At 59.1% G+C, this 27,812-nt stretch overlaps 10 protein-coding genes across 10 annotated transcripts; 6 read left to right on the forward strand and 4 right to left on the reverse strand.

Moving 5' to 3' along the window:
* Positions 1 to 469: 469 nt before the first annotated feature.
* Positions 470 to 2,080, reverse strand: SPBR_08381 (amino acid transporter, AAT family; the record flags this gene model as incomplete). Its single annotated transcript, XM_040766619.1, has 1 exon — positions 470 to 2,080. One exon carries the CDS (start codon positions 2,078 to 2,080, stop codon positions 470 to 472), a length of 1,611 nt encoding a protein of 536 aa, XP_040614511.1.
* A 650-nt stretch (positions 2,081 to 2,730) lies between these two features.
* SPBR_08747 (uncharacterized protein) lies at positions 2,731 to 3,159 on the forward strand (the record flags this gene model as incomplete). The annotated part of the gene is made up of 1 exon (XM_040766985.1): positions 2,731 to 3,159. One exon carries the CDS (start codon positions 2,731 to 2,733, stop codon positions 3,157 to 3,159), a length of 429 nt encoding a protein of 142 aa, XP_040614512.1.
* Positions 3,160 to 3,580: 421 nt separating this feature from the next.
* On the forward strand, positions 3,581 to 4,627 carry SPBR_08565 (D-3-phosphoglycerate dehydrogenase; the record flags this gene model as incomplete). Its single annotated transcript, XM_040766803.1, has 1 exon — positions 3,581 to 4,627. The coding sequence occupies one exon, from the start codon at positions 3,581 to 3,583 to the stop codon at positions 4,625 to 4,627; it is 1,047 nt and encodes a 348-aa protein (XP_040614513.1).
* A 57-nt stretch (positions 4,628 to 4,684) lies between these two features.
* Positions 4,685 to 7,497, reverse strand: SPBR_08135 (uncharacterized protein; the record flags this gene model as incomplete). Its single annotated transcript, XM_040766373.1, has 2 exons — positions 4,685 to 7,204; positions 7,306 to 7,497. 2 exons carry the CDS (start codon positions 7,495 to 7,497, stop codon positions 4,685 to 4,687), a joined length of 2,712 nt encoding a protein of 903 aa, XP_040614514.1.
* Positions 7,498 to 8,490: 993 nt separating this feature from the next.
* Positions 8,491 to 9,363, forward strand: SPBR_08623 (uncharacterized protein; the record flags this gene model as incomplete). The annotated part of the gene is made up of 1 exon (XM_040766861.1): positions 8,491 to 9,363. One exon carries the CDS (start codon positions 8,491 to 8,493, stop codon positions 9,361 to 9,363), a length of 873 nt encoding a protein of 290 aa, XP_040614515.1.
* A 531-nt stretch (positions 9,364 to 9,894) lies between these two features.
* On the forward strand, positions 9,895 to 10,853 carry SPBR_08593 ((S)-2-haloacid dehalogenase IVA; the record flags this gene model as incomplete). Its single annotated transcript, XM_040766831.1, has 2 exons — positions 9,895 to 10,623; positions 10,719 to 10,853. 2 exons carry the CDS (start codon positions 9,895 to 9,897, stop codon positions 10,851 to 10,853), a joined length of 864 nt encoding a protein of 287 aa, XP_040614516.1.
* A 4,245-nt stretch (positions 10,854 to 15,098) lies between these two features.
* On the forward strand, positions 15,099 to 17,066 carry SPBR_08273 (hard surface-induced protein; the record flags this gene model as incomplete). The annotated part of the gene is made up of 1 exon (XM_040766511.1): positions 15,099 to 17,066. The coding sequence occupies one exon, from the start codon at positions 15,099 to 15,101 to the stop codon at positions 17,064 to 17,066; it is 1,968 nt and encodes a 655-aa protein (XP_040614517.1).
* Positions 17,067 to 18,617: 1,551 nt separating this feature from the next.
* On the forward strand, positions 18,618 to 22,024 carry SPBR_08108 (cytochrome P450; the record flags this gene model as incomplete). Its single annotated transcript, XM_040766346.1, has 2 exons — positions 18,618 to 21,032; positions 21,146 to 22,024. The coding sequence occupies 2 exons, from the start codon at positions 18,618 to 18,620 to the stop codon at positions 22,022 to 22,024; spliced, it is 3,294 nt and encodes a 1,097-aa protein (XP_040614518.1).
* Positions 22,025 to 22,185: 161 nt separating this feature from the next.
* SPBR_08574 (GINS complex subunit 2) lies at positions 22,186 to 23,205 on the reverse strand (the record flags this gene model as incomplete). Its single annotated transcript, XM_040766812.1, has 1 exon — positions 22,186 to 23,205. One exon carries the CDS (start codon positions 23,203 to 23,205, stop codon positions 22,186 to 22,188), a length of 1,020 nt encoding a protein of 339 aa, XP_040614519.1.
* A 547-nt stretch (positions 23,206 to 23,752) lies between these two features.
* On the reverse strand, positions 23,753 to 27,424 carry SPBR_08099 (uncharacterized protein; the record flags this gene model as incomplete). The annotated part of the gene is made up of 4 exons (XM_040766337.1): positions 23,753 to 23,885; positions 23,983 to 26,608; positions 26,906 to 27,090; positions 27,270 to 27,424. The coding sequence occupies 4 exons, from the start codon at positions 27,422 to 27,424 to the stop codon at positions 23,753 to 23,755; spliced, it is 3,099 nt and encodes a 1,032-aa protein (XP_040614520.1).
* Between the last annotated feature and the right edge of the window lie 388 nt (positions 27,425 to 27,812).

The following is a 27,812-nucleotide window of genomic DNA, read 5'->3' on the forward strand; positions in this document are numbered from 1 at the left end:
GGACTTGTCCCATCGGCAATAAGAAATCAGTTGAATTTCAAATCGGTATAAAAAGGCCAATATCAAATAGAGCTAGTGCAAGCCCATCAACCATAAGGCGCCTTCTCTCCATTCCCATTCCCTCTCCCATTCTCCATTGTCCGAGACGTTCTTCCCAGTCCCCGGCAGACCCCGGCAGTCCACGGCGTCACACAACTTGATGTATCTGCACCCCACATAAGCTCAGATGGAAAGTATGGGGACAAAGTATGGGGAAACTACGGCGTACAACGTATCCAACGTGAAGTGTCCGTGCAAGTAGATGCCTTGGAAATGAGATGCATTGGTCTGCTACGACGGAGATGACCACCTATCGGCGGTTGTACTACTAACTGCTCCATGTGGCCCATCATCCCCATCATCCCCATCATCCCCCATAGTTCCCCGTATTCGTTCTGCATTCCCCACGTCTCCTTGTCTCCACCTCTGTCTACAGGATTTTGGACAGAATCTTCTGCAACTGGGTCTTTTGCTTCTGCTGCGGGCTGTCGCGCTCGTCGCCTTCGACGCGGCCCGTGTACAGGTCCATCTCGTCGAGGGCGACCATTTTGGTCTTTTTCACCAGCTTCCAGAACGAGAAGAAGCCGGCAAAGATGGGGATGCCGACGTAGGCCGACACAAAGTTCTGGGCGTTCCAGTTGCCGTGCGTAAAGACGGCAAAGCCGTTGAACAGCAGCACGACGACGAAAAACACGAGGCCGCACCAGGCCGTGTACGGCTGGCCGGGGCCGCGGAAGGGCAGCGACGACCGCTCGATGCCCTGGGCCAGGAGGGCGCGGCGGAAGCGCGTGTAGGCGTAGCAGAGACACGTCCACGTCAGCAGGTAGCTGGTGGCGACGAGGCCCGACAGCCAGTGGAAGACGTTGGACGACGCCGACGACACCGTCATGTAGGCCAGCAGGCCAAAGACGGCGGTGGCGCCGACGCAGTAGTAGGGCACGCCCTGGCGGTTGCAGGCGAGCAGGAACCGCGGCGCCTGGCGCTGCTGGGCCATGGCGAACAGGTAGCGCGAGCCCGTGTACAGGTTGGCGTTGGCCGACGACGCGGCCGACGTGATGAGGACGGCGTTGATGAGGTGCGGCAGGACGGGGATGCCGGCCGACTGGATGGCAATGACCCAGGGCGACGCCTTGACGCCGCTGCCGCTGACGAGGTCCGGGTCGTCGGACGGCACGAGCAGGCCGACAAAGAAGGCGCCCAGGACGTAGAAGAGGGCCAGGCGCCACAGCACGCGCCGCACGGCCTGCGGGATGGCGCGCGTCGGGTTGTGCGTCTCGCCGGCCGCGACGGCCACCTGCTCGGCGCCGCCAAACGCGTAGGCGGCGCTGATGAGCGTGCTGAACAGCCCCAGGAAGCGGCCCGCGCTGCCCGTGGCAATGTACTCGTTCATCGCGCCCGGGTGCACCCAGTAGCGAAAGCCGATGCGGTCGTGGCTGGGGCCGCCGCCGAGGTCGAGCACCAGCCCGAGAATCAGGAGGCCGATGATGGTGACGATCTTGAGCGAGGCAAAGAAGAACTCGGCCTCGCCGTAGACGGCGACGGCGCAGAAGTTGAGCGCAAACACCGCGACCAGGATGATGGAGATCCACGCCGCCGGGTTGATGTCCGTCCAGTACTGCACCAGCAGGACGGCGCCGGCCGTCTCGCCGGCAATGGCGATGGCGCAGTTGTACCACTGGTTCCAGCCGACGGAAAAGCCCAGGGCCGGGTCGACAAACCGCGTGCAGCTCTGCGCAATCATGCCCGGCAGCGGCAGCAGCGACGCCATCTCGCCGACGCCCTGCATCATGGCCCAGATGGCCATGGACGTGAAGAGGTAGCCCAGGAACAGCGACAGCGGGCCGCCCGTCGCCAGCGCGTTGCCGATGCCCACAAACAGGCCCACGCCGATGGTGCCGCCAATGGCAATAAACTGCACGTGGCGCTCCTTGAGGCCGCGGTTGAGGTGGCCGTGGTCGCCGGCGGAGTGGACGTCCTCGACCTGCGCCTTGGCCTGGCTGTCCACCTGTTCGAGGTCGTCGCCGGCGTTGGGAGTCCCCATCACGACGGAGTCCTTTTTTTCGTCCATAAAAGGCGATGCCAAGTAGTAAAGACAGTAAAGAGGAATGCAGTAGCCAAGTAGAGTGATGGATACATATAAAATGGACACGGTATGAGCGCCGTAGGAAAGAAACATCCACCAGTCGATCACGTCCCGCCTCAGAGGCAAAGTCGGCCTTGATCTTTATATCTAGAGATCGAGTGACCACGGGGTGTGCCATGCTGGACCTCTTCGACACTTCGTATCGTATCCTCCTCATCCGTCGTCGTCTCTCCTCCTTCCCCTGCCTCCTCACCTTCCCAGTTTCATTGCGCTAAGGAGCGTCTATTCCCATCCTAGTGCAGTGCCTGGGGTTTAGTGTACGATACGCCCATCTTGGGACGTTCCGTTTAGTCAAGTTGACGACTCGCTGCTATCAACGACTCCACAGATGAAGATTAAGTGATCGGACAATGCAAATAAGAAAGCGGGGAAGCGCTAGTGTCCTCCATGCGTCCTATTGTCCGAAGCGTATGGAGTTGCCGAAACATCGACAAACTTATATATCGTGACATTCGAGCCTGTCAATGTTTGTTGACCGTGTCACTCGTCCATCGTCGCAACAAAATCCCACGTCACCACCACTATCACCATCACCATCACCCAGCACAATGGCCTTTGTCCAAAAAGAATTCTTTACCCGCCCGGCCCACCCTCCCATTGGCGCCGCGCCTGTCTCCCTCGCCGACGCCATCGCCGCCAGCACCACCGGCGACGGCCGCCCCGACCAGTGGTACACCATCGGCCCGGGCATCTGGGAACTGCAGCTGAATGGCGATCCCGCCTCCGACCACAAGGCGGTCCTCCAGTGGTACGAGCCCAACACGCGGTCCGTCGACCCGGTGGCCGTCATTACACACACGTACATTGAGGAGGTGTGCTTTATTCAGGGCGGACTCACGGATGTGACGCTCGGACAGGGGTGGGGTCCGGGGAGCTATGCCTACCGCCTGCCCGGCATGAAGCATGGGCCCTACCAGGCATCGTCAGAAGGCTGTCTGCAGTTTGTTAAACTGGTGCCAGTGGAGAACCAAAAGTAGAGGAGGAGAGGAGGGGGGGGGTGTTAACGCAGATGTAAGGAGAGGACTAGGTGAATACACTGTACATATTGTTCAAACTCAGAATCATTTGGCAGAGTTGCATGTCCACTGAGATTCAATCGTGTAGTCCTGAAGGCGACTGCAGAAGTATAGACAATATCACCCCTGAATAACTCCTTTTGTGACCTTCTAGTCACTCACTTCGGAGGACACGCCACTGAGAAAGTACGCAATACCTATTGTCCGATGGAATAGTGCAGAGTTGCGTAGTGACCGACACCGGCCCCTGTATGCACCATATATCTATGTTTGTGACAGCACTAGTATTCCCTTTACATCTTTCTTTGGCCGATAGCATCATACAGGCCACAGCATTGTCAAAAACGGCCGTCAACAACACATCATCACCCACCATCAGGCAATGGGCTCCATCGACCACACTGGCCTGCCCGAGGCACTCATCCTCGGCGCTGTCCACCACGCCACTGATGTGCTGGACCGTCTGCAGCGGGCGTACACTGTCCATGTCCTTGCGTCCGGCGTCACGCGCGCGTCCTTCTTCGCCGACTGTGCCGCCGGCCGCTACGACAACGTCGTCGCCATCGGCCGCTCTGTCGACTCGGTTACCTTGACCGGCCGCTTCGACCCCGAACTGGTCCACCGGCTCCCGCCGTCGGTCCGGTTTGTATGCCACAACGGCGCCGGCTACGACCAGGTCGACGTGGCCGCCTGCCGCGCCCGCGGCATCGCCGTGTCGAACACGCCAGACGTCGTCAATGCGGCCACGGCCGACACCACGCTCTTGCTCATCCTAGCCGCACTGCGGCGGGCCCGCATTCCCCAGGCGGCCATTCTGGAGGGCCAATGGGCGCAGCCTGGCGTCCGTCTTCCGCTGGGACGCGACCCGGTCGGGCTGACGCTCGGCATTGTTGGACTGGGCGGCATTGGCGTGGCCGTCGCCCACCGCGCTGCGGCGTTTGGCATGCAGGTGCAGTACCACAACCGGCGGCGGGCCGCAGATGCGTTCCTCAGCAACAAAGGTGTCCGTGTGACCTACGTGCCCACGCTCGCCCAGCTGCTCCGCACCAGCGACGTCGTCTCGGTGCACGTCCCGCTCTCGGACGCGACGCACCACTTGATTGGCGCCGCCGAGTTTGCGCAGATGAAGGCCGGCGTCGTCTTTGTCAATACAGCGCGCGGGCCGGTAGTGGACGAGGCGGCGCTGGTCGATGCTCTGGAGAGCGGGCACGTCTGGAGTGCCGGTCTGGACGTGTTTGAGAACGAGCCGCACGTGCATCCGGGTCTCCTCCGAAACGAAAACACTGTCCTTTTGCCACACATTGGCACAGCCACCAAGGAGACTCGCCAGGCTATGGAGGCCCTCATGCTGGAGAATGTCGAAAGCGGACTGGCAAGGGGGCAGCTCAAGACGCCAGTACCGGAATGCAGAGAGATGGAGAGCAACTGAACGTAGTATATTGCTACAGTATTTTAAATTATATTACATACTTGAAATTTCTGTCTACTACGACGAGTCTGGTAGTCCCAATGGCACAGGCCCGTCGTATTGCTGACTATCAATGGCATCAATCATGTCCTGCCACGTCACCAGATCCGTCGGCCCCGGAAACGAAAAGGCTTCCGAGAAGGGCGGCTCGCCGCTGGCTCTCAGCCGAAAGTCTGTGCCCAGCCAAGCCGCGTTCGGATCCCACGGTGAGAGGGAGACGTCTTGCAGCAGCGGTTGCCACGCATTGGCGGGCGTGCCTCCTGTTGGGAAGCCGTTGAGACCGGCATTGAGGCCGGGCTGGAGAGGGGCAGAGGCGGATGCGGGCATGGGGGCTGCCGGTGCAGCAGCCAGAGGTTCTCGTTCGGGTTCGGGTTCCGGTTCGGGTTCTGGTTCACGTTCTGGCCCTGGCTCTGGCGGTTGCGGATACTCCTGTGGTGGCAGAGACGTTTCCTGTGTCTCCCCCAGTCCCGCCCGTCTCCGTAACCGTTCAATGCACAGCTCTGCCACCTTGACTTCGGCCAGACGGAAGTCGTTGACCCAGATCTCGTTGCGCTCCTTGTCGCAGAAAGCTTGCAAGTCGTTGACGACGGGGTGGATGTCGACCCGCGTCTGGTTTACGTTTTCATTCTGTGCCCTCTTCGTCCGTTGTGTCACGGATCCCCCCGTGCGTGGAAACGTCCTGGGAAATGGCCTGGGTTGCTCCTGGATGGCAAGCAGCCCGAGAACAATAGCGCTGTTGAACAGCTGCGGCGCCCCGAGACACCAGACGTAGTGGTCGGCCGGCCCGCCGCGACCCTCGCCCGCGACGTCGTGCTCCAGTCGCGTCTTGAGGTCGGCACACGCCGATGCATAGCACACCTCTCGGCTGTAGCGGTGCTGGTCCGTAACAGAAATGCGCCAGGCGTAGGGGCGGTGCAGTGTGATGCGGGAGAAGTGGAATGCAGTATGGAGGTAAAGGCGGTGCCATTTCAAAAAGGGGCGGCTGCTGTCCAGCGAAACGTCCGTGTCCTCCAAGGCAAAGTAGGCCGGCAACGACTGCTTCCAGGCGAGCAGCTGCGCGTCGAGGCGCATGACTTCGCGGTACGACGCCGCGCGGAGGCCAAAGGTCTGTTCCTGGATGCGGCCAATGATGCGGGCCAGCCTGTACGAAAAGATGGCCAGGACGCTGGGTGTGGGATGCGTGGTGAGCGGCTCCGCCAGGGCGGCATTGGCTTCGTCGTGCCCGAGATCGTCGAGAAACACGTTTTCCGGTTCTTGCGTCAGGCTCAGGTTGTCCAGGATGCAATAGGGACGCCCCAGCGCCAAGGAAATCATCCGGTCCAGCAGGTACAGGTGGCACCACAGCCTCCGCCTGGCCTCGGTCACGCGCCGTGGCAGCTTCCAGTGGGTGCCGTCAATGTGGACGCCCTGCGCAATGGCGAGCCGCGATGCGAAGCCTGCCGTCAGCCAGCCTTCTGTGATGCGCTGCGAGAACAGACAGTACCGCGTGGCCAGGATACCCGCCCGCACCAGATCGGTGCTCTCCCCGTAGAACGACGGGGCAATCACAATGGCCCGCCGGCACGCCCAGAAGAAGCTCATCGACGCGTCCTCGTACTCGCGCTGCACTTCTGGTGGCGCGCCGCCCGGGCAGTCCAAGTAGGTGCCAATGGCGAGGACGATAAACAGCAGCGCCAGCCAGCGGATGTCGACCGTCGTGACATCGTCGAAGCCGGCCCTCCGCGAGTAGAAGCGCTCGTACTCGCGGCGGAACGAGGCCGGGTGCACTGCGTCGGCGGTGACGCTCACATGGGCCAGGAACTGGTCGACAAGACGGTCGACTGTACTTCTCTGCCGGGGCAGCATCCCCAGCAAATCCCAAAGTTGGGAAAAGGGCCCGCCCTCGTCACGGAACGGCCGCGCAATCGAGCTTCTGAGCGACATGTTGGCACCTGGCTGGACATACGGCGCGGACGTGTCGAGCAGAGCAGCCGCCGCCTGCGGTCCAAAGTAGGAACTGCCAAAGAACGTGGGGGCGCCGCGGGATTTCCACAGCTGGCCCAGCGGGGCGACATTGCCTGCACCGGTGTTGGTGGTCGTGCCCGTACTGGTCGGCCCCGGCTGACTGGCGGACCCGGCGCCGGTCACAGACGTCGTCCCAGAGCTGTTACGTGGTTGTGGGCGGCCCTCGTCAATGTTGTCCGGCTGGGCCTCGAGAGATTGTGAGTTTTCGGCGTCCTCAACTGTCGCCCGTGTCGATGTCGATCTGGGCGCCGTCGTGTTCTCTATCGTGTTCTCAGCAAGGCCAGACCCAAGACCACCCGCTTTGTCCAAGCCAGGTGCCGTGTTCGTGCTGGGAGTGCCGGCCGTGGTGGCCGACGCCGGCGTGAGAGGATGGGACGGTGACGCGGATGGACTGCCGGCACGGCCTTGACGTAGCGGTCTTGGTCGTGGCGGTGGTCGCCCCGTTCTGGCTGCTGCCCGCCGTGTCCGTCGGCGACTGCTCTGCTCTTCGCGTTGCTCGTCACGAAGCACGCGCGGCCGGCAGAGATTCTGGACCTGTCGGAGACTGCAGTTGTGACACGGGATGGTTCCGTCGCACTGCTCGTCAGTGGTGGTCACGGAGATGCGTGGCCGAACAGGGGAGCGGTATTGCCTACCTTCTGCTTCCTAGTGTGGCATTGTGAACAAGCCTTGGCAATACGGCCGCGTCGCCGGGGTGTCAGCACGCCCTCTGAAACTCCGTCAAAAATGCCTTCAGAAGCGCCTGCACCCATCCCCACGCCCAAGGCCATGGACATGATGGCTTCGGCACCCGCTTCGGCCGACGGATCGTTCGGAGATGTCTGCATCCTGACGGGGTATGAGCACGCGCTGTGCGAGGAGAATAGTGGGAGTGGGCTGTTGCTGCATAGATTGTGATTATTGTGTGGTTTGCATCGGACAGTCGGACTAGAAGAGATGTGCAAGCAAACGCGACCCTTGTTTACATCTTTATCTTGGATGTGGGAGGCAAACGGTTTACCGGGGAAGGCACGACCAGTATTTGCCAGGCGTCTTGTTTGGGAAGCCACGGCTTGTGTCGTCGAGTGTCCCGCCGGGAAGGCGCTAAGAGACAATCTCCGATGGCGCAACGATTGTCCGAAGAACGTATCAGTCGCCAAAAGAGGAAATGGTCAGAGGGGGATCGTTAGCCGTTATCCATTGTCCGAAGGCCAAACTCAGTCTGGATTAGTCTTGCTGTCAGGAATGCAACAGCGAGAGAGCGAGTCACTGACACCAATTCTGTCACCGAATACTCGGCTGCAGGCTACATCATATGCAAATAAATAAAAAACAAGAGGCGCACAGGACTTAACCAAAACATCGAATTGGCGTTGGCAAGAGGGCAGACTGCCCAGCAGCGGTTTGGGACGAGGCTCTTCAATGGTCCCTTCTAAAGGAGGAAAAAACATGTATTTACAGCGACGCCCAACTAAGCTGGCCGACATAGTATCAGGTTACCCTAACCAGTAACGATTATTAAGAAACTCTTCGGTAGTAATTCAACAGTATCAACAGTATCAATATGGTTCATGCCTATGTAGGGACTAACACGTGACCTGCTGGGCTGGTATCTCACACAGCTCACATCCCAAACGTAAACTCTTAAATAATCTTCCAACATCCTCTTCTCAGCCGCCACTCACAACGTCCTCAACTACGACCATCAGCCCTGACTCAGCACTAGCGATCCACAATCGATCCCCCTTCTACGATGGAAGAGCCTTCCGCAACTCAATGGCCAGCTGCATCACGTTCGATGCCATGAGCTGCCTGACAAAAGTCTCTTTATAACAGCAACGATGAACGACGACGAAGCACCGGCCCCCGACGTGCTATTTGCAGGCGTCGACAACGTTTTTGAGTGTCTGGTCCACCTGGACAAGAACCAGGACGTCCTTGTTGTCGGTGACGTGTCACCCACCAACTTTCGCGCCATTGAGACCGAACGCAACCGCCGGGGACAAAAGTTTCGTCTCTTTTACCAACCCGCGTGGGAATTGGTCGTCGTCACGGTGCCCACGCTCGTGCACTCCATCATGCACACCATGCTCTACGATACGGTCCGCGATGCGCTCAGGGGTATGAATGCCCATGCCGGCTGGATGTCGGTAGGTACGACGACTTTCAACGCAACCAATGGCTCGTCTGGTCAAGCAGACGCCGCGGGCTGGCCGATCGACAGCCGCAATGCAGACGACTGGCCAACGTTGGTCGTCGAGGCAGGTGTCTCCCAGACGTTGCGCCTGTCGTTGCTACAGGCCAAGATGCGTTGGTGGTTTGACGTGGCCACGTCAAATCACCAAGTCAAAGTGGTCGTCCTGGTCATGTTGGACGCCGCACGGGAGGCCATCTGCATCGAAAAGTGGGTGAAAACGCAAAAGCCGGGCCGCCCTGGAGCCACAACAACGCGCCAGGCTACGTGCTCTGGCTTGGCCGCACCCCAGCCCGTCTGCGCGCAGACCATCGACATAACCTGGGCGGGGCCCGCCCCCATTATGCAGATGCCAAAGCAAGACCGGGCGCCGGCACACTTCTGCGTAACCGGCGGTCCGCTGGTGATTGGATTTGGCGAGATTTATCTTCGCGTGCCCAACACCGAAGAGCACGACATTGCCATCGCCACTGCACACCTCCAACAGTATGCTAGTCGTCTCTGGCAATATGTGGTTTAGAGAGGAAGGCTGCGTTTCTTTGTTATATACTGTTGACACTGTTAACACTGTTGAATTACTATCAAAGACTTTCTTAATAATCGTTACTGGTTAGAGTAACCTGATACTATGTCTGCCCACCTTAGTTGGGTGTTGCTGTTAATATGGCCATGTTTTCTCCATTAGCAGGGACCATCGAATTCTAAGCGAGCCTCGTCCCAAACCGCTATTGGGTAATCTGAGAAGAGGGTGTTGGAAGATAGAGTTCACGTTTGGCATGGGAGCTGCATGTAGTGCACGTGATGTCGAAAACATCGGATGAATTTTGACAATTGTTTGTACACATAGAAAATGCAAAGGGTGTTCGAAGCGCACAATAACAGACGCTGACCATCCAGTTCGGCTTAGTAAAAGTCCGACGGTTGGTACGTTGTCGTCTGCTTCGCATGCACGAAATCTAGTCATTCTCCGAAGAGCGGCTACACCATAAATACTGTGCCACCACTCTGCACCGCGACAAAGAAAACACACACACACACAAAGCTAACCAACATGTCACAACCAGCTTCGGCGCCCCCCATCAGGGCCGTCTTCCTCGATTTTATGGGCACCTGCCTGGACTGGCACAGCAGCGTTGTCCGTGCACTGCCGACGTCACTCACAGAAGAAACCCGGTCGGATTTGGCCTTGGCGTGGCGGCAGGCATTTTTCGACGACATCCGCAGCCGGCCCCCCGGTGAGGCCCCAGAAGACATTGATGTGGTCCACGAGCGGCTGTTGAGGCGGTTGCTGGAGGAGGGGCTGCGCACCAATGTTGCCCACGCCTTCTCGGACGCCAGCATCACGGAGGCCGTTCAAGCATGGCACCAAATGACGGCCTGGCAAGACGTGTATGCAGGGCTGGCAGCGGTCCGCCAGCAGCTGGGCGTCGAAGTCTTTGTCCTCGCCAACGGCACCACGCGCTTGCAGCTGGACCTTGTTCGCTCGTCGGGCCTGGCGCCCGTCATCGACATGCTCTTTTCGAGCCAGCTGCTGGGCGTGGCCAAGCCGACGCCCGAGATCTACAAGCGAGCACTCGACTTGGTGGGCCTCGGCCGCGACGGTCCCGGAGGAGCGGTCATGGTGGCGGCGCATGCGTACGATCTGCGCGCGGCCAAGGCAGTGGGACTACGGACGGTGTACATTCGGCGGTGGACGGACGACTTGGACGAAACGGACGACGAACTGTTGGTGCGGGAAAACGATGGCTACGTTCTGGATGACTTTGCAGGATTGGCGGAGGTGTTGAGAAAGATGCAGTCAGCATCCGATGGTCGTTGAGTCAAATGTTGAGGCCAGCAAATCAACCGCGGCATATTTGCCAGCGAGCTGTACAGCGAGTGCCGGCGGCCGCTGAGGAGGCCGACATTGGGGCTGCGGTGTTTGGGTACAAGAAGCACGCAGACGGTGACGAGGGTGTCGGCACTATGGACCTGACAGAGGCGACGCCATTGCTGTTGGGGACGATGTAGAGGTTGTGCTGTCTGCGTTTGTACTGCTGTCTTTGGTTTGGTTTTGTTGTTATGATTATTGTTATTTTGGATTCTGTGCTTTGTATGAGATTAGATACCGAAATTTTATGCATTTTGTAATGTTAAGTAGAAAGTTTCTTTTTAACTACTTTAATAGCAATGCGTGTATTTTTTATTTTTATTTTTATTTTCATGTTGCTAACAAAGTCCTTTTTCTACATTTTCTAATAAATCAACAAAACCTGGGGAAATATTGATGGATAAAAAAAAATCACTTGGAATACGCCCGGGGATCATACGATACCCGTTACCATGTCTGGATTGGCCCTGAGACTTTTTCTCTTTCAAAGCACATGGTCCTCGTATCCAAATTAAGCTTTAACCTTGTTTTCCTCTTTCACCCAGCCTTTCTTTGGTTAGTCCACCCGTACATGTAGATTTCTTTCTCGTATTGCGACACAGGCCATGTGCAGAGCCGATTACCGAGACAATTATTCGACTTTGGTCTTGACAGTGTACGTTTGATGTTTGACATGTCCCGCCAATGGCCGCCAACAAGTGCACCAAATGGGCTCAGTGGTGACGAAGAGCAGCTTCCCCAGACTCGACCATGTAGCGACGTCACAGAAGGCGGAGTACCGACTCGCGCCTCTTGGTAACTGCCGTAGTTCATTCGCACGTTGTACGACATGTGTTTGTAATACAGAGCAAGACCCTGCACCGGGTACATTCGTACATGCCCGTTTTTGCTTTGCAGATACGTGGTAATTACATGGGGACGGTGCATCGCATCGTCGTGGTTGCCGGTATGGATAATGGACACAAGATAGGACTGGAGTCAGTTCGAACCGGAAGTCACACAGAGCTCACCGAGACTTGTGCTAATGTGGCACGGGGGTCTGAGACAATGGATACGAAATAGACATTGCCGAACTTGTTGCGACTGAAAGGCTGCAAGTTCTGTTGCATCCAATTTGGACACTTTGTACGAAGCACGACAGAACAGTTTACAAGGCCAGAAGCAGGATAGACTCAGCACAGTGTCTCATGGCGATAGTCTTACAATTTAATTGCGCGGTAAACTGGACAGATGTGCCAGTTCTCTCCCTGCCGCGGTTCTGTTCCCTGTTTCGTTGTCTTTCCTTTCTCCCTCATTGTCGGTCAAATCAAATTGGCGAGAAATCGTGACACCTACAGTTTGTAATTTGCTTGATGCGTGCAACCACTCCGAATATAGGATAGGTTTTCAGGGGCCGCAAACTGGGGGCTGTATCTGGAGTTGGAGACCATTTATCACGGTCCAGACCGTGGCTGGCTAGAATATCCAGATCTGGCCCTGTGCACTTCACACCCCTGTATCCTTCGCTTCCACTGGGCTTGGCGGGTGAACTCTGCCCTTCGTCCTCTTTTCTTGGCCTGGTGTTGAAAGAGAAAGCGATCTACTGTCTACTTCGTACTGGCGCCTGGGATTGAAGATGTCTGCAGCGAAACAGGGATGCAAAACACTGAGAGGTACGCCCGATGGCCTCTGACGACTTTCGGTTGCGTGTGATATTGTCGGCTGACCCTTTCTCCTTAGCAGTCAGCCTCCATTTCGATTCCGTTGTCAAAAGGGGTAGGGAGGATGAGATGATTAGTGAATGCGACCAAAAAAAAAAAAAAAAAAAAAAAAAAAAAAACGCGACACATGCGAAATACGACTTGTAATTACGACCTTTAAACATTCTCCCATTTGCCAATATTCTGTATCTTCGCTCTAGCGCTCCCTGGCCCCTGTTCATCTTGTGGGCCCCTCGCGCTGGAAACGTTGACCGGAAATTGCCCTTTGTCAGTCTGCTTAGGCCTTTTTTGTGCTTTTTCTTTGTCGACTCCTTCTCACCAAGAACTAAGATATTTCTTACCAGTCGTTCAGTGCTTTTCTTAGGATACCCCTCAGCCCCTTTATCGATCGCCTATTTCTGTACATTCCTTTTTTATTTCCCCTTCTTTTCAACGCGGCTCAGCGGGTGAGCCGGTGGTTAAGGAACTCTAGGGTTCAAAGAAAAAGGGGGAGACGACGAAAATGGAATACGATTTCGTCTTTTCTTCCCACCCGGTCACCATTCGTATTACCACTTATTCTGTACTTCGTAGTTTTTGTATCTGACGTGACAAACTGTACAAACATCATTCTGACCCATTCAACCATTGTGTCGTAGGGCATGAGGGCATGCAATCAACGTTGCTTCACTAAAGGTACGTCTTGGCGACGACCTTCATTTCTGGTCCCATAATTCTTTCCACAATTCTGCCCACCTTTTTTCCAGCACTTCCCACAAGCCACATTTTCCCCCGTCCTCCAGCATCATCAGCATTCCTCAGCCCATTCTACGACCCGCTGAGCAAATGAGCTGCTTCACAATTGTCCAGATCGCTCCCCACTGGCCACAAATCTGCAACACCGCCGAGACCATGTCACAGAATCGAGAGAATCTCGGCGGCCGATGTTTAGAGCACGCCGTTTCCCGTCATTTCCATTCCAGTTGATCTTGGCTCGCTTTTGATGTACACTAGACACTCAGACACTGTACCGAGATTCACACGATCGTCCTTTTGTTTTGGCCCGCTGTTTTGTTTCAGTCAAACAGCAAGTCATGGCATCCGTTTGCGTCTGTCTCGGACGAGCCTCAGACGCGCCTGTTTGTCTTTTTGCGTCTACGGCGTACAGACGTCGTTCTCAGCTGATTGTGTCCCGAGAATAGTGTGCATGTTCGATTTCATCTCAACATGGACTCCCGCTAGATTTTGTATCCCTACCCTGCATGTACGCCGGCGCATCCCCCGTAGACATGCATGTAATGTTGCGAGCACAGCCACAACCGTGGTACGAAATAATTCCGCACCTAATTACTGTCAAGGTAATTGTGTGCGTCTTGCAAGCTCGTAATTCTACGACCAATACGACACACCTCCCTCCCTCCCACTGCATTCTGTGGCTTTTTTGTGCCAAATTTAATCAACCTTATTTTGAGGGGAGCCGCCCGCTGTCATTGTATCTCACCTTGTTCCGCCGCTTGAGACTTTTTCCTCATCACGGACCCTCTATGCCCCATTTGGTTGTAGGTCGTGCCTTGCCTTGTCTGGCCTCTTCGTTTCTGTCTATTTCTTTTTCGTTTCATTTGCTGCGGAAATTTTAGTATGCTCGGTTTCGCGCTCGCCTCGTAGCTGCGCCGTTTGAGTCGTGTCGGCCGTATCGTGGCTCCAAGTTGTCTCGCTGTCTCGTTGTGTCGATTATCGCGTTATGCCCTTTCATGACCACAACCAGCGTCACTCGCCACCTCCACGTTTTTTCTGCCCCCTTCATCTGCGATAATATACGACTACTGACCTTTCTTCGAACCGCGTCGCGTTGTCCACTCTGTATTTCGTACACTGCTGATCTTTTTCCAGTCGTCCTATTTGTGTGCACCTGAATGCCAACGACCTCTTAGTCAGCCGTCAGGTCGTCATCCACCACCATCCACCGCCGACCCTTGGGCTCACCCCCCCTGTTGACGGATCGACACTTGCCCTTGCCTTCCATCATCTTGGCTCCAAGTGCTTGACTTTGCGGCCTATTTGTCCCTTTTCTGAATCCGTCCCGTTCTCCTTTATTGTCTGGTCATTCTGTCGACCTTCTTGCTTCCTGTCGTCTTTCTATCCTTGCCCTTTCACTCGTTCTCGCTCTGTCTGCGCTGTCACTCGCTTTTCGTCCGGTCTGCCTTCCACCGAAACCATCTCCGCATCGTTCTTGTTTTGCTCGTTCTCGTATCATTTACATTCATTTTCACCATACCGCCTGCTCCACCCACTCCGCCCTTTGATTTGGTGTTTTACGACATCTTCGATACCACGAACTCGGCTACGGAGAAACAAACCGAGAGACGAGACAGGACGATAAGACAGGACGACAAGACAACAAATACGACGGCCCTTCGCATCGAAACCTACTGGCTGCGGTTGACTCACGGCACTCGTCTCCGCTACTCTCGACCGTATACACTTGTACCCTCGACAATACCCACGAAAACACTCGACTCGACTCGTATATTACGACCTGTCCCGAACTCTCTCATTCTACCCTCGACGACCACGACGACATCAGCAGCAGCGACGACCTTCACCAACCGTTGACGCGCCTATGAATCAATTCTAGGTGGTCGTTCCGTGTCTCCTGCCCTCCCCGTCACGCTTCACCATTGCAAGCACACCGTCACACAGCGCAACATGGCCAACGCCGCCCTCCGGGGTCTCCGGCGATGGGCACACGCCCAGATGCAGCCGCTGTACAACCAGCTGCCAACCGACGCGGACAACGACCGAGAAAAGGAAAAGGAACAGGACATGGCGATTGAGATTAGCAGCGTGGGCAGCAGCCGGTCCGGGAGCAGTGGAAGCGGCAGCAGCAGAAGCCCAGAGAGCCCACAGACGTCACACGGCGAGCCGCGGTTTGGACATGGGCGGACAGCGAGCAGCGTCAGCAGCGTCCACCGGCCACGAACACGACTGGCCGCGGCGGTGGCGGCCGTGATGGCGGTGCCGCTGGTCCTGCTGCGGCTTGTCTACCTGCTGTGGCTGCTGGTGACGGCGCCGTTCCGGCGGATCCTCCGACTCTTTGTCCCGTCGGCATCAACCTCGACGGCGACGGGCGCATCGTCGTGGCGGGACCTGTACGAGCAACTGGAGGAATTCCAGCTGCTCGTCCCCTCGTTCCTCAAACCCAACGCCGGCGGGGGACCGCCCAAGCGCATGCACCCGACGGCCTGGCTCGACGGCCTGCGCGGCGTCGCCGCCTTCTTTGTCGTCTGGCACCACGCCAGCCTGCTGTGGTTCGGCTGGCACGTGCACGCGGGCTACGGCAGCGCCGCGGGCGAGCGCTACCTCGTGCAGCTGCCCATTGTGCGCCTCTGCATCTCGGGCCCGCCGCACGTCGCCGTCTTCTTCATCGTCTCGGGCTTTGCCCTCTCCTACAAGCCCCTCCGCCTCTCGCACCAGGGCCGCGTGCGCGAGGCCGACGCCGCCATCGGGTCGTCCGTCTTTCGCCGCCACACGCGCCTCTTCCTCATGCCCGTCGCCGTCTCGTTTGTCGCCTGCCTGATGACGTACTTCGACCTCTACGGCGCCAAGAACTGGAAGGGCGTCGCGCTGCCGAGCCGCCGGCCGCCGCAGGCCCACTCGCTGTCCGGCCAGCTCATGCACTGGCTCCGCAGCGTCTCGCAGCTCACCGACCCGCTGTCCAAGTCGCTCCACCGCGGCGGCACCTTTATGTACGACCAGAACCTCTGGACGCTGCCCGTCGAGTTCGACTGCTCGCTCGTGCTGTTTCTGTGCCACGCCGCCTTCAACCGCTTCCGCCCGCGCGTGCGCATGCTCTTCGTGGCCGGCATTGCCCTGTTTGCGATCCTCTACATTTACTGGGAGGCCTACCTCTTTTTGGTGGGCATGCTGATTTGCGACCTGCACCTGGAGCTCGAGGGCGTGGGCCAGCCGAAGCCGCCGGCGGCCACAGATGCGACAGCCACCGGCAGCGGCAACGACGGCTCGACCGTCGCCATGGGCGTCCGCCCGTCCTCCGCTCGCTCCCTCCTCGTCCGCATCGCCATGCGCCCCGTCGCGGCGCTCCGCTGCCTCCCCCGTCCGTCCGCCGCGTTTGTCAAGCGCCACCGCACCGCGCTGGGCGTCGCCGCATTCGTCGTCGGGCTCTATCTCTTGTCGATCCCCGAGGCCGGCCGCGGCGGCGGCAAGACGCCCGGCTACATCACCCTGTCCCAGTGGGCGCCCCGCTACCACCGCGCCAAGGGCAAGGTCGACGACTGGTACATGCCCCTCGCCGCCACCATCATCGTCGTCGCCATCGAGCGCACCCCGGCCCTCCAGCGGGTGTTCATGCACCCGCTGCCCCAGTACCTCGGCTTCATCAGCTTCTCCATGTACGTGCTGCACGGCACGGTGCTCTGGACCGTCGGCCACTGGACCGCCCGCAAGGCCGTGGCCCTGACCGGGTCGGCGACGGACTGGCAATACGGCCTCGGCATCGCCATGTGTGCCGTCGTCGTGTGGTTCATCATCATCGTGCTGTCGGACCTCGTGGCCCGGACCGTGGACAAGCAGGCCGTGTCGGTGGGCCATTATTTGTATGCCAAGTGTGTGCGGCCGGAGCCGCCGCAGGACGTCCTGCCGACGCGGCGGGAATGAAGCGCGCGTGGTTTGTTTGCTTTTTTGTTTGTAATTGCTCTTCTCCATTTTCTTCTAGCAGGCGAACATCTCGGGGTTACGTTCTTGTCCAGTCCATTTTCATTTTTCATTTGTTTTGGTCACACCGTCTTTGTCTCACAGGAAGCGACAAGACACGCATAGAGCGTATAGCCATGTAGGCGTTTCAATATTCAATATTTAATATTCAATATCAATATGTGACAACAGAGAATCGCAATGCGACAAAGCAAACAGATCGCAGAGTCTGCCCAATGTGTTTAACTGTCGTCAGTGAAGAACCAGGGGAAGTAATACCCTTCGAAACAGCATTGCCCATGCCAGCTGCCTGCATTGCAACCACGGCAGATGCTTTGTGCTCTGTTTGCTGGATTTCAAGGCTCGTGTCACTGATGTGGTGGCATCGACGCAAAACGGCGAATATTTATGTCGCAGTAAGATACAATACACAGCTCATTACAGCGACTGCCCGCCCCTATTCTGCCACGTGCTCGAGCCGGTGTTTTTGTAGCGACAACCTTCCGGCGCTCGTTTCCAGACCCTGTATGTCGTACTTTTACAGTGGATAATCTCCTTTAATTCGGTGGACAGATGCCTCGGCTATTGTCAGTATTTACTCATCTCCAGCACAATTGGCCCTTCTGAGCCGCATATTTACAGTGGTTCGTGCAGCCAGAGCCCCCACTTGAGCTGCCCAGCGTACGAAGCCCGAACTACAAATAAAGCCTGGCTTCTCCACTGAAGCAGAGTGACGACAGCGGCGTAGGTGTTCCTGGCCACTAACACATAAAATACGACGTACGGCATAAGTGGCGTATGCACTGCTCGTTTTCGTTTACATCTTCCCCGGCTCACCAAATCCACATACTGCCACTCTCTCAACACGTCGTTTTCCTTCCCGCAGCTAATTGCTCATTATTACTTGTTGCAGTCACGTCTCGCCGCCCCTTTTGGGCTCCTTATGGTACGACAGAATGTAGACACAGCTGCACTATAAACTTTGTATTGACTTTAGTGGTGACAGTGATTTACCCCTGGTGGCTTACTTTGTACATACCGTAGTTTTGCTCGTGCAACGGCAACTAGGACAGCAAGTACGACCGAAGCAGACGCTCCATTAACATCGTGGGAAGGAGCGATGCCAGGAGTGGAGCATGGCCTCGGAAGCTTTCTCCTGTGCGGATCGCAACGATTGGGACTCTTGTGCAGTCCGTCGAGCCTGTCTCGGATCCCACCGATCTTTAGTGCTTTTGTACATGTATTCATCGCTTTATTTTATTTTTTCTTTGTGCCCCTGTCTCGCGTTAGCCAGATTTGCAGGTCCTTCAACTTCTTTGTATATGTGCTGCCCCTCTCCGCTGCGTCATCGTTCCTTCCTTTGTTTTGCTCCTTGCTGTTCCTTCTCGAATTGCAATGCGTTGAGCTTGTACCTTCCACTTTGAGCCATTGGTGCTGCAAAGCCCCATCTACATCATCATCGTCGACCTCCTTTTCCCCTTTTCCGCTTCGCTTCTTCCCCTCTTCCCTCTCGCCATGGACATCGGCACAGAACAGATCCCGTCACCGCCAGGCCTGCCGCTCATCGGCAACCTGCGCGACCTCGACGTGGCCGCCCCCATCCAGTCCATCAATCGCCTCGCCGAGCAGTACGGCGACATCTTCCGGCTCAACATCGTCGGCACCACATCCGTCTTTCTGTCCAGCAACGCCCTCGTCAACGAGGTGTGCGACGAGAAGCGCTTCAAGAAGAACGTCGGCAACGTCCTCAAGCAGGTCCGCAACGGCGTCCACGATGGCCTCTTCACGGCCTTTGGCGAGGAAGAGCCCAACTGGGGCAAGGCCCACCGCATCCTGACGCCCGCCTTTGGGCCGCTGTCCATCCAGAACATGTTTGACGACATGCACGACATTGCCACCCAGCTCGCACTCAAATGGGCGCGCCGCGGCCCCAGCGAGCCCATTCATGTGACGGACGACTTTACCCGCCTCGCCCTCGACACGCTGGCCCTCTGTGCCATGGACTACCGCTTCAACTCCTTCTACAGCGAAGAGATGCACCCCTTTATCAGCGCCATGGGCAACTTCCTCGTCGAGTCCGGCAACCGTAGCCGCCGCCCACCGCTGCCGGCCATGTTCTACAAGGCCGCCGACCAGCAGTATGCCGCCGACATTGCCACCATGCGTGCCGTCTCCGACGGCGTGGTCAATGCCCGCCGCGCACAGAACCCGCCGTCCGAGCGGAGGGATTTGCTGGCCGCTATGCTGAGCGGCACCGATCCGCGGACCGGCGAGACCTTGGACAATGCCTCCATCACCAACAATCTGATTACCTTTTTGATTGCCGGCCACGAGACGACCTCGGGCATGCTGTCGTTTGCGTTTTACGACCTCCTGCGGCACCCAGAGGCCTACAGCCGCGCCCAGCACGAGGTCGACGACGTCTGTGGCACCGGGCCCATCACCGTCGACCAGCTCCCCAAGCTCAAGTACATTGCCGCCGTCCTGCGCGAGACCCTGCGCCTCAACGCCACCATCCCGGCCGTTGGCGTCACCGCCCGCAAAGACGAGACGCTGGCCGGCGGCAGGTTCTTTGTCAAGGGCGGCGAGAACCTGGTCATGCTCCTCATGCGCGCCCAGGTCGACCCAGTCGTCTTTGGCGACGACGCCCGCTCGTTCCGCCCCGAGCGCATGCTCGACGAGAGCTTTGAGCGCCTCAACAAGGCGTTCCCCAACTGCTGGAAGCCCTTTGGCAACGGCGCGCGTGCCTGCATTGGGCGGCCCTTTGCCTGGCAGGAGGCCTTGCTGGTCATGGCCATGCTCCTGCAAAATTTCAACTTCCGCTTCGACGACGCAAGCTACCAGCTGCGCCTCAAGGAGACCTTGACCATCAAGCCCGACGGTTTCTTCATGCGCGCCCAGCTGCGCCAGGGCCTGACACCCACATTGCTCGAGAAGCGACTCGCGGGCACGCCCACCGACAGCAGCAAGACCGCCTCGGCCTCGTCTACGCCCAAGAATGGTGCCGCTGCCGCCAGCACCACTGGAAGGCCTCTCAACGTGTACTACGGCTCGAACAGCGGCACATGCGAGGCCATGGCCAACCGCATCGCCGCCGACGCACCTGCCCACGGCTTCCACGCCGATGTCCTTGCACCCCTGGACGCCGCCCACCAGGCCTTGCCAACCGACGGCCGCCCCGTTGTCATTGTTACTGCCTCGTACGAGGGCGAGCCCCCAGACAATGCCGGCCTCTTCGTCAACTGGCTGCGCAACGGCAAAGCGGGCGACGCGGTTGCCAAGGGCGTCTCGTATGCAGTCTTTGGCTGCGGCCACCACGACTGGGCACAGACCTTCCACAAGATCCCGACGCAGGTCGACAGCCAGCTGGAAGTGCTCGGCGGCGAGCGGCTGGCCACCATGGGCAAGACCGACGCCGCTGAGGGGAACATGTTTGAAGACTTTGAGACCTGGGAGGACACTGTCCTGTTCCCGGCGCTCAAGGCCAAATACAACGTGGGTAGTGGCGATGCGAACGGCAAGGGTGGTGACGCTGCTGCTGCCGCTCCCGTACCCGACCTGCGCATCGAAATCTCCACGCCGCGTGCGTCGAACCTGCGCCAAGATGTGCGTGAAGCCGTCGTGGTCGCCGCCCGCTCGCTGTCGGGCGAGCCAGGCGAGCCCGGCCGCAAGATGCACGTCGAGATCGAGCTGCCGACCGGCATGACCTACAATGCCGGCGACTACTTGGCCATCCTGCCCTTCAACCGGCAGGCGTCCATTACGCGCGCCATGCGTCGCTTCCACCTGCCGTGGGATGCCAACCTCACCGTGCACACGAACGACGGCGGCTCCGACTCGACACAGACGAACCTGCCAACAAACACGCCACTGCCGGTCTACGGTGTCCTTGGTGCCTACGTCGAGCTGGGCCAGCCAGCCACGAAGAGGGTGCGTCTCCATTCCGGTCGTATTGACTTGAATTGCTAATCCTATCTTGCTCCCGATCTTCCCATCTCCCTTCATACCGTCACCCTACCTACTCATACTAACTGCAACATTAGAGCATCCTTGCCCTCGCTGACGTGGCTGACGGCCAGGCCAAGACGGACCTGCAGCGCCTCGCCAGCGACGACTACACCAGCGAGGTCAGCGCCAAGAAGGTGTCCATCCTCGACCTGCTCGACCGCTTCCCCTCGGTGGACCTGCCCTTCGGCACCTTCTTGGCGCTGCTGCCGCCCATGCGCGTCCGCCAGTACTCGATCTCGAGCTCACCTCTCTGGAACGCCAATCATGTCACCCTGTCGTACGCCATCTTGACGGCCCCTGCACTGGCCGACGAGTCGCGCAAGCACGTGGGCGTCGCGTCCCACTACCTGTCGAACCTCCAGCCGGGTGACCGCCTTCACGTCGCGGTCCGCCCCAGCCATGCCAGCTTCCACCTGCCGCACGACGCGGAGAATGTGCCGATTGTGTGCATCGCCGCCGGCACCGGTCTCGCACCCTTCCGTGGTTTCATCCAGGAACGTGCGGCCCTGATCGGTGCCGGTCGCCATCTGGCACCCGCGCACCTCTTCTTCGGCTGCCGTGGCCCGGCCGACGATTTGTACCGCGACGAACTCGACAAGTGGGAAGCCCAAGGCGCCGTCACCGTCCACCGCGCCTACTCGCGCCAGACGGATCGTAGCGAAGAAACACACGGCTGCAAGCACGTCCAGGACCGCCTCTGGCACGATCGCGAGGACATGGTCGAACTCTGGCAGCAGGGCGCGCGCGTGTATGTGTGCGGATCGCGCCGGCTCGGCGAGGGTGTCAAGCAGACGCTGCTGCGGATGCGCCAGGAGGCGCGTGCGGCCGCGGGCAAGCCGGAGACGGAGGAGGAGACGGATGCGTGGTTTGCGCGCATCCGGTACGAGCGGTACGCCACGGACGTGTTTGACTAGAGGCCCGCCGAGCCGGGACCCGAGCCAAAGGGGAGGATGGTCGTAGCGTAGCAAGCAACAGCCGTGCCAGCAGTCATGTAAAAACGCCCATAGTCTCCCAATCGTAATGAATCTTTGCCGTCGTTTTGACTCCTTTTCCGTGTCCCTCTTTTCTGTGTCTCTCAAATCATATCCTCGTCTTCGTCGTCGTCGTCGTCGTCGTCATCGTAGGCACCCGCGGCACCACGAGCGCCACCCGCACCGCCCATCAAGTCTTCTTCGTCGCGCCGGCTCGCCTCCGCGGCCGCGCCCAGTTTCCGCACCCCGTCGTGCACGGCCGCCACCAGCCCGCGCGCTTCCGCCAGCTCCATGGCCCCGATGCCGCGCAGGTTGACAATCGCCGGCGCCGGTTTGCGCGCCAGCGGATGCTGCGCACGGGCCGCCACCGCGTCCGGGCCGGCCGCCGCCACGGTCGCGAGGTGCCGCACTTTGGCGGCGCGGGCCTCGGCGAGGTCCCGCAGCAGGGCGCGGACCTCGCCGACGGGGGCGGGCAGGTCGTCGGGGGCGTGGGCCAGCAAGATCTCGGCGACCTCGAACCAGTGGTAGGGCAGATAGCCGGCGGGCGCGTCGGCCGTGCAGGAGGGCAAAAAGGGCGGCGACAGCGAGATGGGGGCGCCCAGCAGCGGATCGCCGACGAAGCCATGGACCGACTGGCCGTTGTGTTGGCCCCGCTGGCCACGGTCACCGTAGTGGCCGTGTTGGCCATTGACCCGCCGCGCGTTGCCCGCGCCGTCGGCTCGCACGGGCGGCGGCGGCGGCGGCGCAAACTTGACGCGCGTGCCGTCGCCGTCGTCGCCGTCGTCGCCGCCGTCCTCAAATCCTTGCGTACCGTGCCGCTGGTTGTCCCGCTCGGCGGCCGGGTCGTCGGGTGTCTGGTTCTTGGTCTCGAGCACGACCAGCTCGCGCAGGCTGGCCGGGTGCAGCCAGGGCGGGGCGACGATGCTGGCGCGGCGCTGGCGCTTGAGCAGCAGCGCCAGCCACAGCGGCAGGACGGCGCGGTAGGGCGGGCGCAGCTGGGGCGTGGCGCCGCCGAGGAGGGGGATGGGGTCGAGGCGCTGGCGGGGCACGACGGTGACGTGTTCCATTTCGCAGACAAAGGCGACCTCGGCGGGGAGGAGGCCCGGCGGGAAGGACGAGGCCATGGCAAGAGAATTAATTGTAGGTGTGAATGGGCGCGGATTGACGAGAACTGGGGGAATGGGAAGGTCGTCGTCTCTTCTGTTCTTCAGAATCCTTTTTCTTACATTGAGACGCGCTTGACGCGTCCCGGTCAGTTTAGCTTAACCTCCCCGCGATCTGCACATAGTGGGGTATGCACCTAACCCGTGTTTACTCGACCGCTGCCCCTTTTCGCAATTCACTCTCTGCGATGTCATACAACCTCTTTTCTCATTACAATTCTGGAGTTCTACAATTTTACTTTCCTGGAACTTTATTCATATATTCATTTGCACCCCGATTGACACATTGTCACTCCTGTTTTATCTACCGCCATGGAATCCCCGATGCACGCAAAAGCCCCCCAACCCAACCATCCAATGCCATCCTGTATAACTGTGAAGTTGCCCATCTTTCTTTTGTATATTTTCCCTGGCCGTTCCCATACCGTACTGTTCATTCACTTTCCGTTCAATAAATGACCACCAGACCACCAGACCACCAGACCACCGGACCACCACCACCACCCCCTTATCGATCCCACCTGACCGTCTGTGTCAGCTTCTCAAACTTGCCCGTCGCCTTGTTCTTCACCCACGCCGTCATCTGTACCTCGGGCTTTGTCTCGTCGAAAATCGCTTCGCGTTGGCGCAGGCGGAGCCATCTGGGTGTGTTAGCAGGATGTCATCAGATGTCATCAGCGGGCATCAAAGGGCATAAGAGTGGGTGGTTACATGCGCGCTTCGCGCAATCCGACGTACTGTTCATAGAGGCTCCCTTCGGTCTCGTTTTCGGCTTCAATCACCCGGTTCCAGTCCGCAATCGCCCACAGAATCTTGCTGTCCCAGAACCCGTCGCGGCGCGGGTACGCAGCCAGCAACCGGATGGACTCGTCGCGCACGGCCTCGACGCGGCACTTGCACGAGACGACAAAGAGGGCCATGGTGGGGCCGTTGTCCATGGTGAAGAGGTCGCCGCTGCCTGTGCCGCCTGTGCCACCTTGGCCGCCTGTACCACCATTGCCGCCATTGCCGGGGCTTGGGCTGCCTGATGGCGGCCCGAAAATGGAGGACGCTCCACCGCCAAACGGCGACCAGGCATACCGCGGCTGCTTGGGGAGGATGAGGGTGGCCAGCCGGTTCAGCTCGCGGAACTGTGGAGTCAGCTGGTACATGGCCTCGTAGTCCGAGTAGACGAGGGACGAGACGCCGATCCACGCCAGCAGGTAGGGGATCTTGAGGCTGGCGGCACGGAAGTAGGCGGCCTCGGCGGCCGCGGCAGCAGTGGCAGACGCCGGGTCGCCGCTGCCGCCGCTGCCACCGGGGTGTGCGCCCTGGCGCCGTGTAGCCTCGTACAGCGGATAAAACGCGGCGTACCAGCGTTCCAGGCAGTGCAGGTAGTCGCGCTGGATCTCGCGGGCGCCGGGGACGTCGCAGATGTCGAGCATGCGGCCTGCCGCAGTGGCGCGGGCGGCGGCGTCCGGATTCTCGTCCATGTAGCGCTGCAGGGCGGCGACCATGTAACGGGGGAACTGGAGGATCCAGTGCTGGACAAAGTCCCACCAGCGGCGGGCGTCGTCCAAGGTATCGAAGCGGGCGGGGATGGTGGCGGGGTTCAAAGCGTCGAGGGCTTGGAACTTGATGTCGGCCGGGCGCGTGCGGCGCAGGCGGAAAACACCGAGGGACCAGGCCTGGAAGTCGAGGCGGCGGAAGACCTGCATGACCTCGTCTTCGAGGACGTAGGGCGCAGGGGAGCGGGTCAACACGCGGGTCAAGCTGTCCGAGGGGCGGTCTTCGCTGAGAGTGGTGCGGTGTCCGTTGTGTCCGTCGTGTCCGGTGGCTGTGGTGCTTGCCGTATCGGCGGTGCTGTTGCTGTTGCGGGTGCCGGCCGGGTCGTTCTTCTCCGCCAGCAGACCGAGTTGACGGTCCCGCTGGCGCTGGCGCTTCCGCCGTCGCTGCCACTCGATGTCGCTGTCGGTGCCGGCCAGAAAACTGGCCTCGTCGGGCGGACTGTAGGCCTGAGCCTCGGACAGGGCACGCGGCGGCAGGTTCCGGGCCACAAACTGGTCGACTATCTGCAGGCCGCTCGTGATGTGGCGGAGGGCGGCCTCGCGATTGCCCTGCAAAGCCTCGAAGCAGACAAACAGCAGGCAGCAGAGCACGGCGGCGCGTTCTTTCTCGGCGGAGGGAGGTGTCGCGGGGTTGTTGTCGGTGTAGAGCTCCTGCACTAATGTCGGATTGTTGGAGGGCCCGGTGGAGATGGAGCCGGGGGCCGTGCGTCCACCGCCGCCCAGACGAATGAGGCGGAGTGCGTGGCCATGGTACGTCAGAGCGTTGCGGTAGTGAGGCACGACGCTGCTGGCGGAGACGGAGGGGTCGGCGGGCGATGGCAGTGCAGGTGCGGCGGCGCCACCGTCTGGCAGTTGTCCGCCAGTGGGTTGGCCACCGCCAAGCATGTGGAGGTAGGACTTGCCCAGCAAGGCTGGCGACATGGCCTGCGCCATGGCGCCAATGGCGATGGCAGCAAAGCGGACGGCGGGCTCGTCTCGGCACAGCTGCGGGATGGTGCTGGTCCACAGGTGGGAGGGGAACCAGCCGCCGCCGAGGTTCGGCGCAAGTGTTAGCCAGCTGTCAAAGTAGGCCTTTTCCCATTGCGAGGCGAACATGACGCTGTTGTAGTTGGGTTCGAGCGGGAAGGACGACGACGCAGCGCCGCCATTGATAAGGGCCAGGTCAAAAAACGGCTGGGCAAACGTGTTCCGCTGGGCCGCGACAGCGCCTGGGGCATGGGTATAGTAGACGTCATAGGCATCGTTGGTGCAGTACTCGGCCTCGACTCCGTAGCCGTTGTCGTCGCCGTCGTCTTCGTATTCGCGTTTGTATGCTGTCCGTGTACGCGGGTATTGTGGCGTGGGTCGTTTTGGCTGCCATGTCGGCTGCCGTGCCGACGGCTGTGGGCGCGAGGCGACACTGGCTTTGCCGTTGACGTCGCCCAGATTGGTCGGGTGGTAGAGGCGGGCTCGTTGCGTGTCGATTTCGTCGTCGAGGCCGGGTTCGCGCTTTATGTATGGGGCAGTCGGTCTTGCTGTCGCTGCTTGCCTTGGTGTGACTGCTGCCGAAACGGGTACAGGCACAAATTCGGTGGCCGAGACGTCAGAAGCCGGCGTTGTCCGCCGGGAGCCTATTGTGGCCGACGAGGAGGACGTGGAGGGTGCGCCGTCTGGGTTGGGGTAGTTGTTTGTATTTGTGGGAACGCGCAGCCGCGGGCTGTTGGATGTGCGTGGCGCGCCAGGCGGCGTCCCAGCAGGGGTTGTCGTCGGCGTCGCTCGAGGTGTCGTCTGTGGTCGTGCCGGTGATGTCGTCGCCGGTTGTGAAGCAGCCGCGGCGGCTGCCACCGACGCAGTTGCATCTGCTGGCACCGATTCGTATCCTTCACAAAATCCCTGCCACTTGATGCATCGGCTACACGACGGCTTGGCCTCGTCGCATTTGACGTGCCGTTTTCTGGGTGGTCAGTATGTCGTCCAGTTGTCCGTACTCTCACCAGACGTTCTCATGTCGATTGTCACGATCCGTTGTCCTACTCACTTGCCTGCATCGCGTTAGGTCTGTCCAGTACCAAGATGAAAAAAGAAATGGCAGTCGTAGCTCAAAACAAGACCTCAAAAGGCATCACGAAACGTACATGTTTTGCACCCTGTCCGAACTTTGGGGACGCTGGCGCGGGTGGCGCGAGGCCGATGGTTCAGGGCAAACGTCAAGACCTTGGGGCCCTGCTGTTGCTGTTGTTGCTGTAGTTGCTGTTGCTGTTGCTGTTGTGATTGTTGTGAATGTTGCATCGGCTGTGTGGACGGCGGGCCAGGCGGCAGTCTGCTCAGTGTCAGTGTCGGAGAGAGAGTCATCGCCATTGTGAGATTGTGAGGGGGAAGTTGAGGCTGGCATTTGGTGTTGAGAGTAGAAAAGGGGATGGAAGCCGAGAAAGTTGAATTTGAATCGAAATGGGAAAGAACCAAAGGATGACTTCTTTCCATATTTTGCTTTAGACTCACCTGAAATCAGAAGGAGCGCCTGCCGTGGTTCGCACCTTCTGTGAGGACGAGCCACTTCCGGGTGCAGTTGCATCTGCCGCGCCACTCCCACTGCCACTGCCACTGTTGTCACTCCGGTTCGCTGTAACGCCACTGTGCTGCAAAGACGACGCCATAATTGTGTCTCGGGCAATCTTTCGTTTTCAGAGGTAAGTTTTCGGGTACTCTGTTCTCTGCACGCTCGTGTGGCATTATCGTGGTGCGTCGGATTTTGGCCACCCAAACGGCGATTTGTCGCCTTCTGCTCCCTTCCCAGGGAAACCGTAAATAATAAAAAAATGAAGGGGCAAACGAAGAGAAAAGAAGAATAGCGAGTGCCAAGACAGGGTGTGTTGTCTGTGACAAAGCAGGATATAGCACAGACGGCGACAGAGGGCAAAACTGGGAGGGATCCCGTCAGCGGTCTCACCCCCTGACAAAGACAAGACGAAGAGATAACCAGTCGGGCAGGGCGACCGATGGCCAAGGGCCGGCGCTATGTGGCCCCGAGGAGAGTCTGATAAA

The sequence above is a fragment of the Sporothrix brasiliensis genome (assembly GCF_000820605.1).
Source record: "Sporothrix brasiliensis 5110 chromosome Unknown Cont22, whole genome shotgun sequence".
In the NCBI taxonomy this organism is placed as follows: domain Eukaryota; kingdom Fungi; phylum Ascomycota; class Sordariomycetes; order Ophiostomatales; family Ophiostomataceae; genus Sporothrix; species Sporothrix brasiliensis.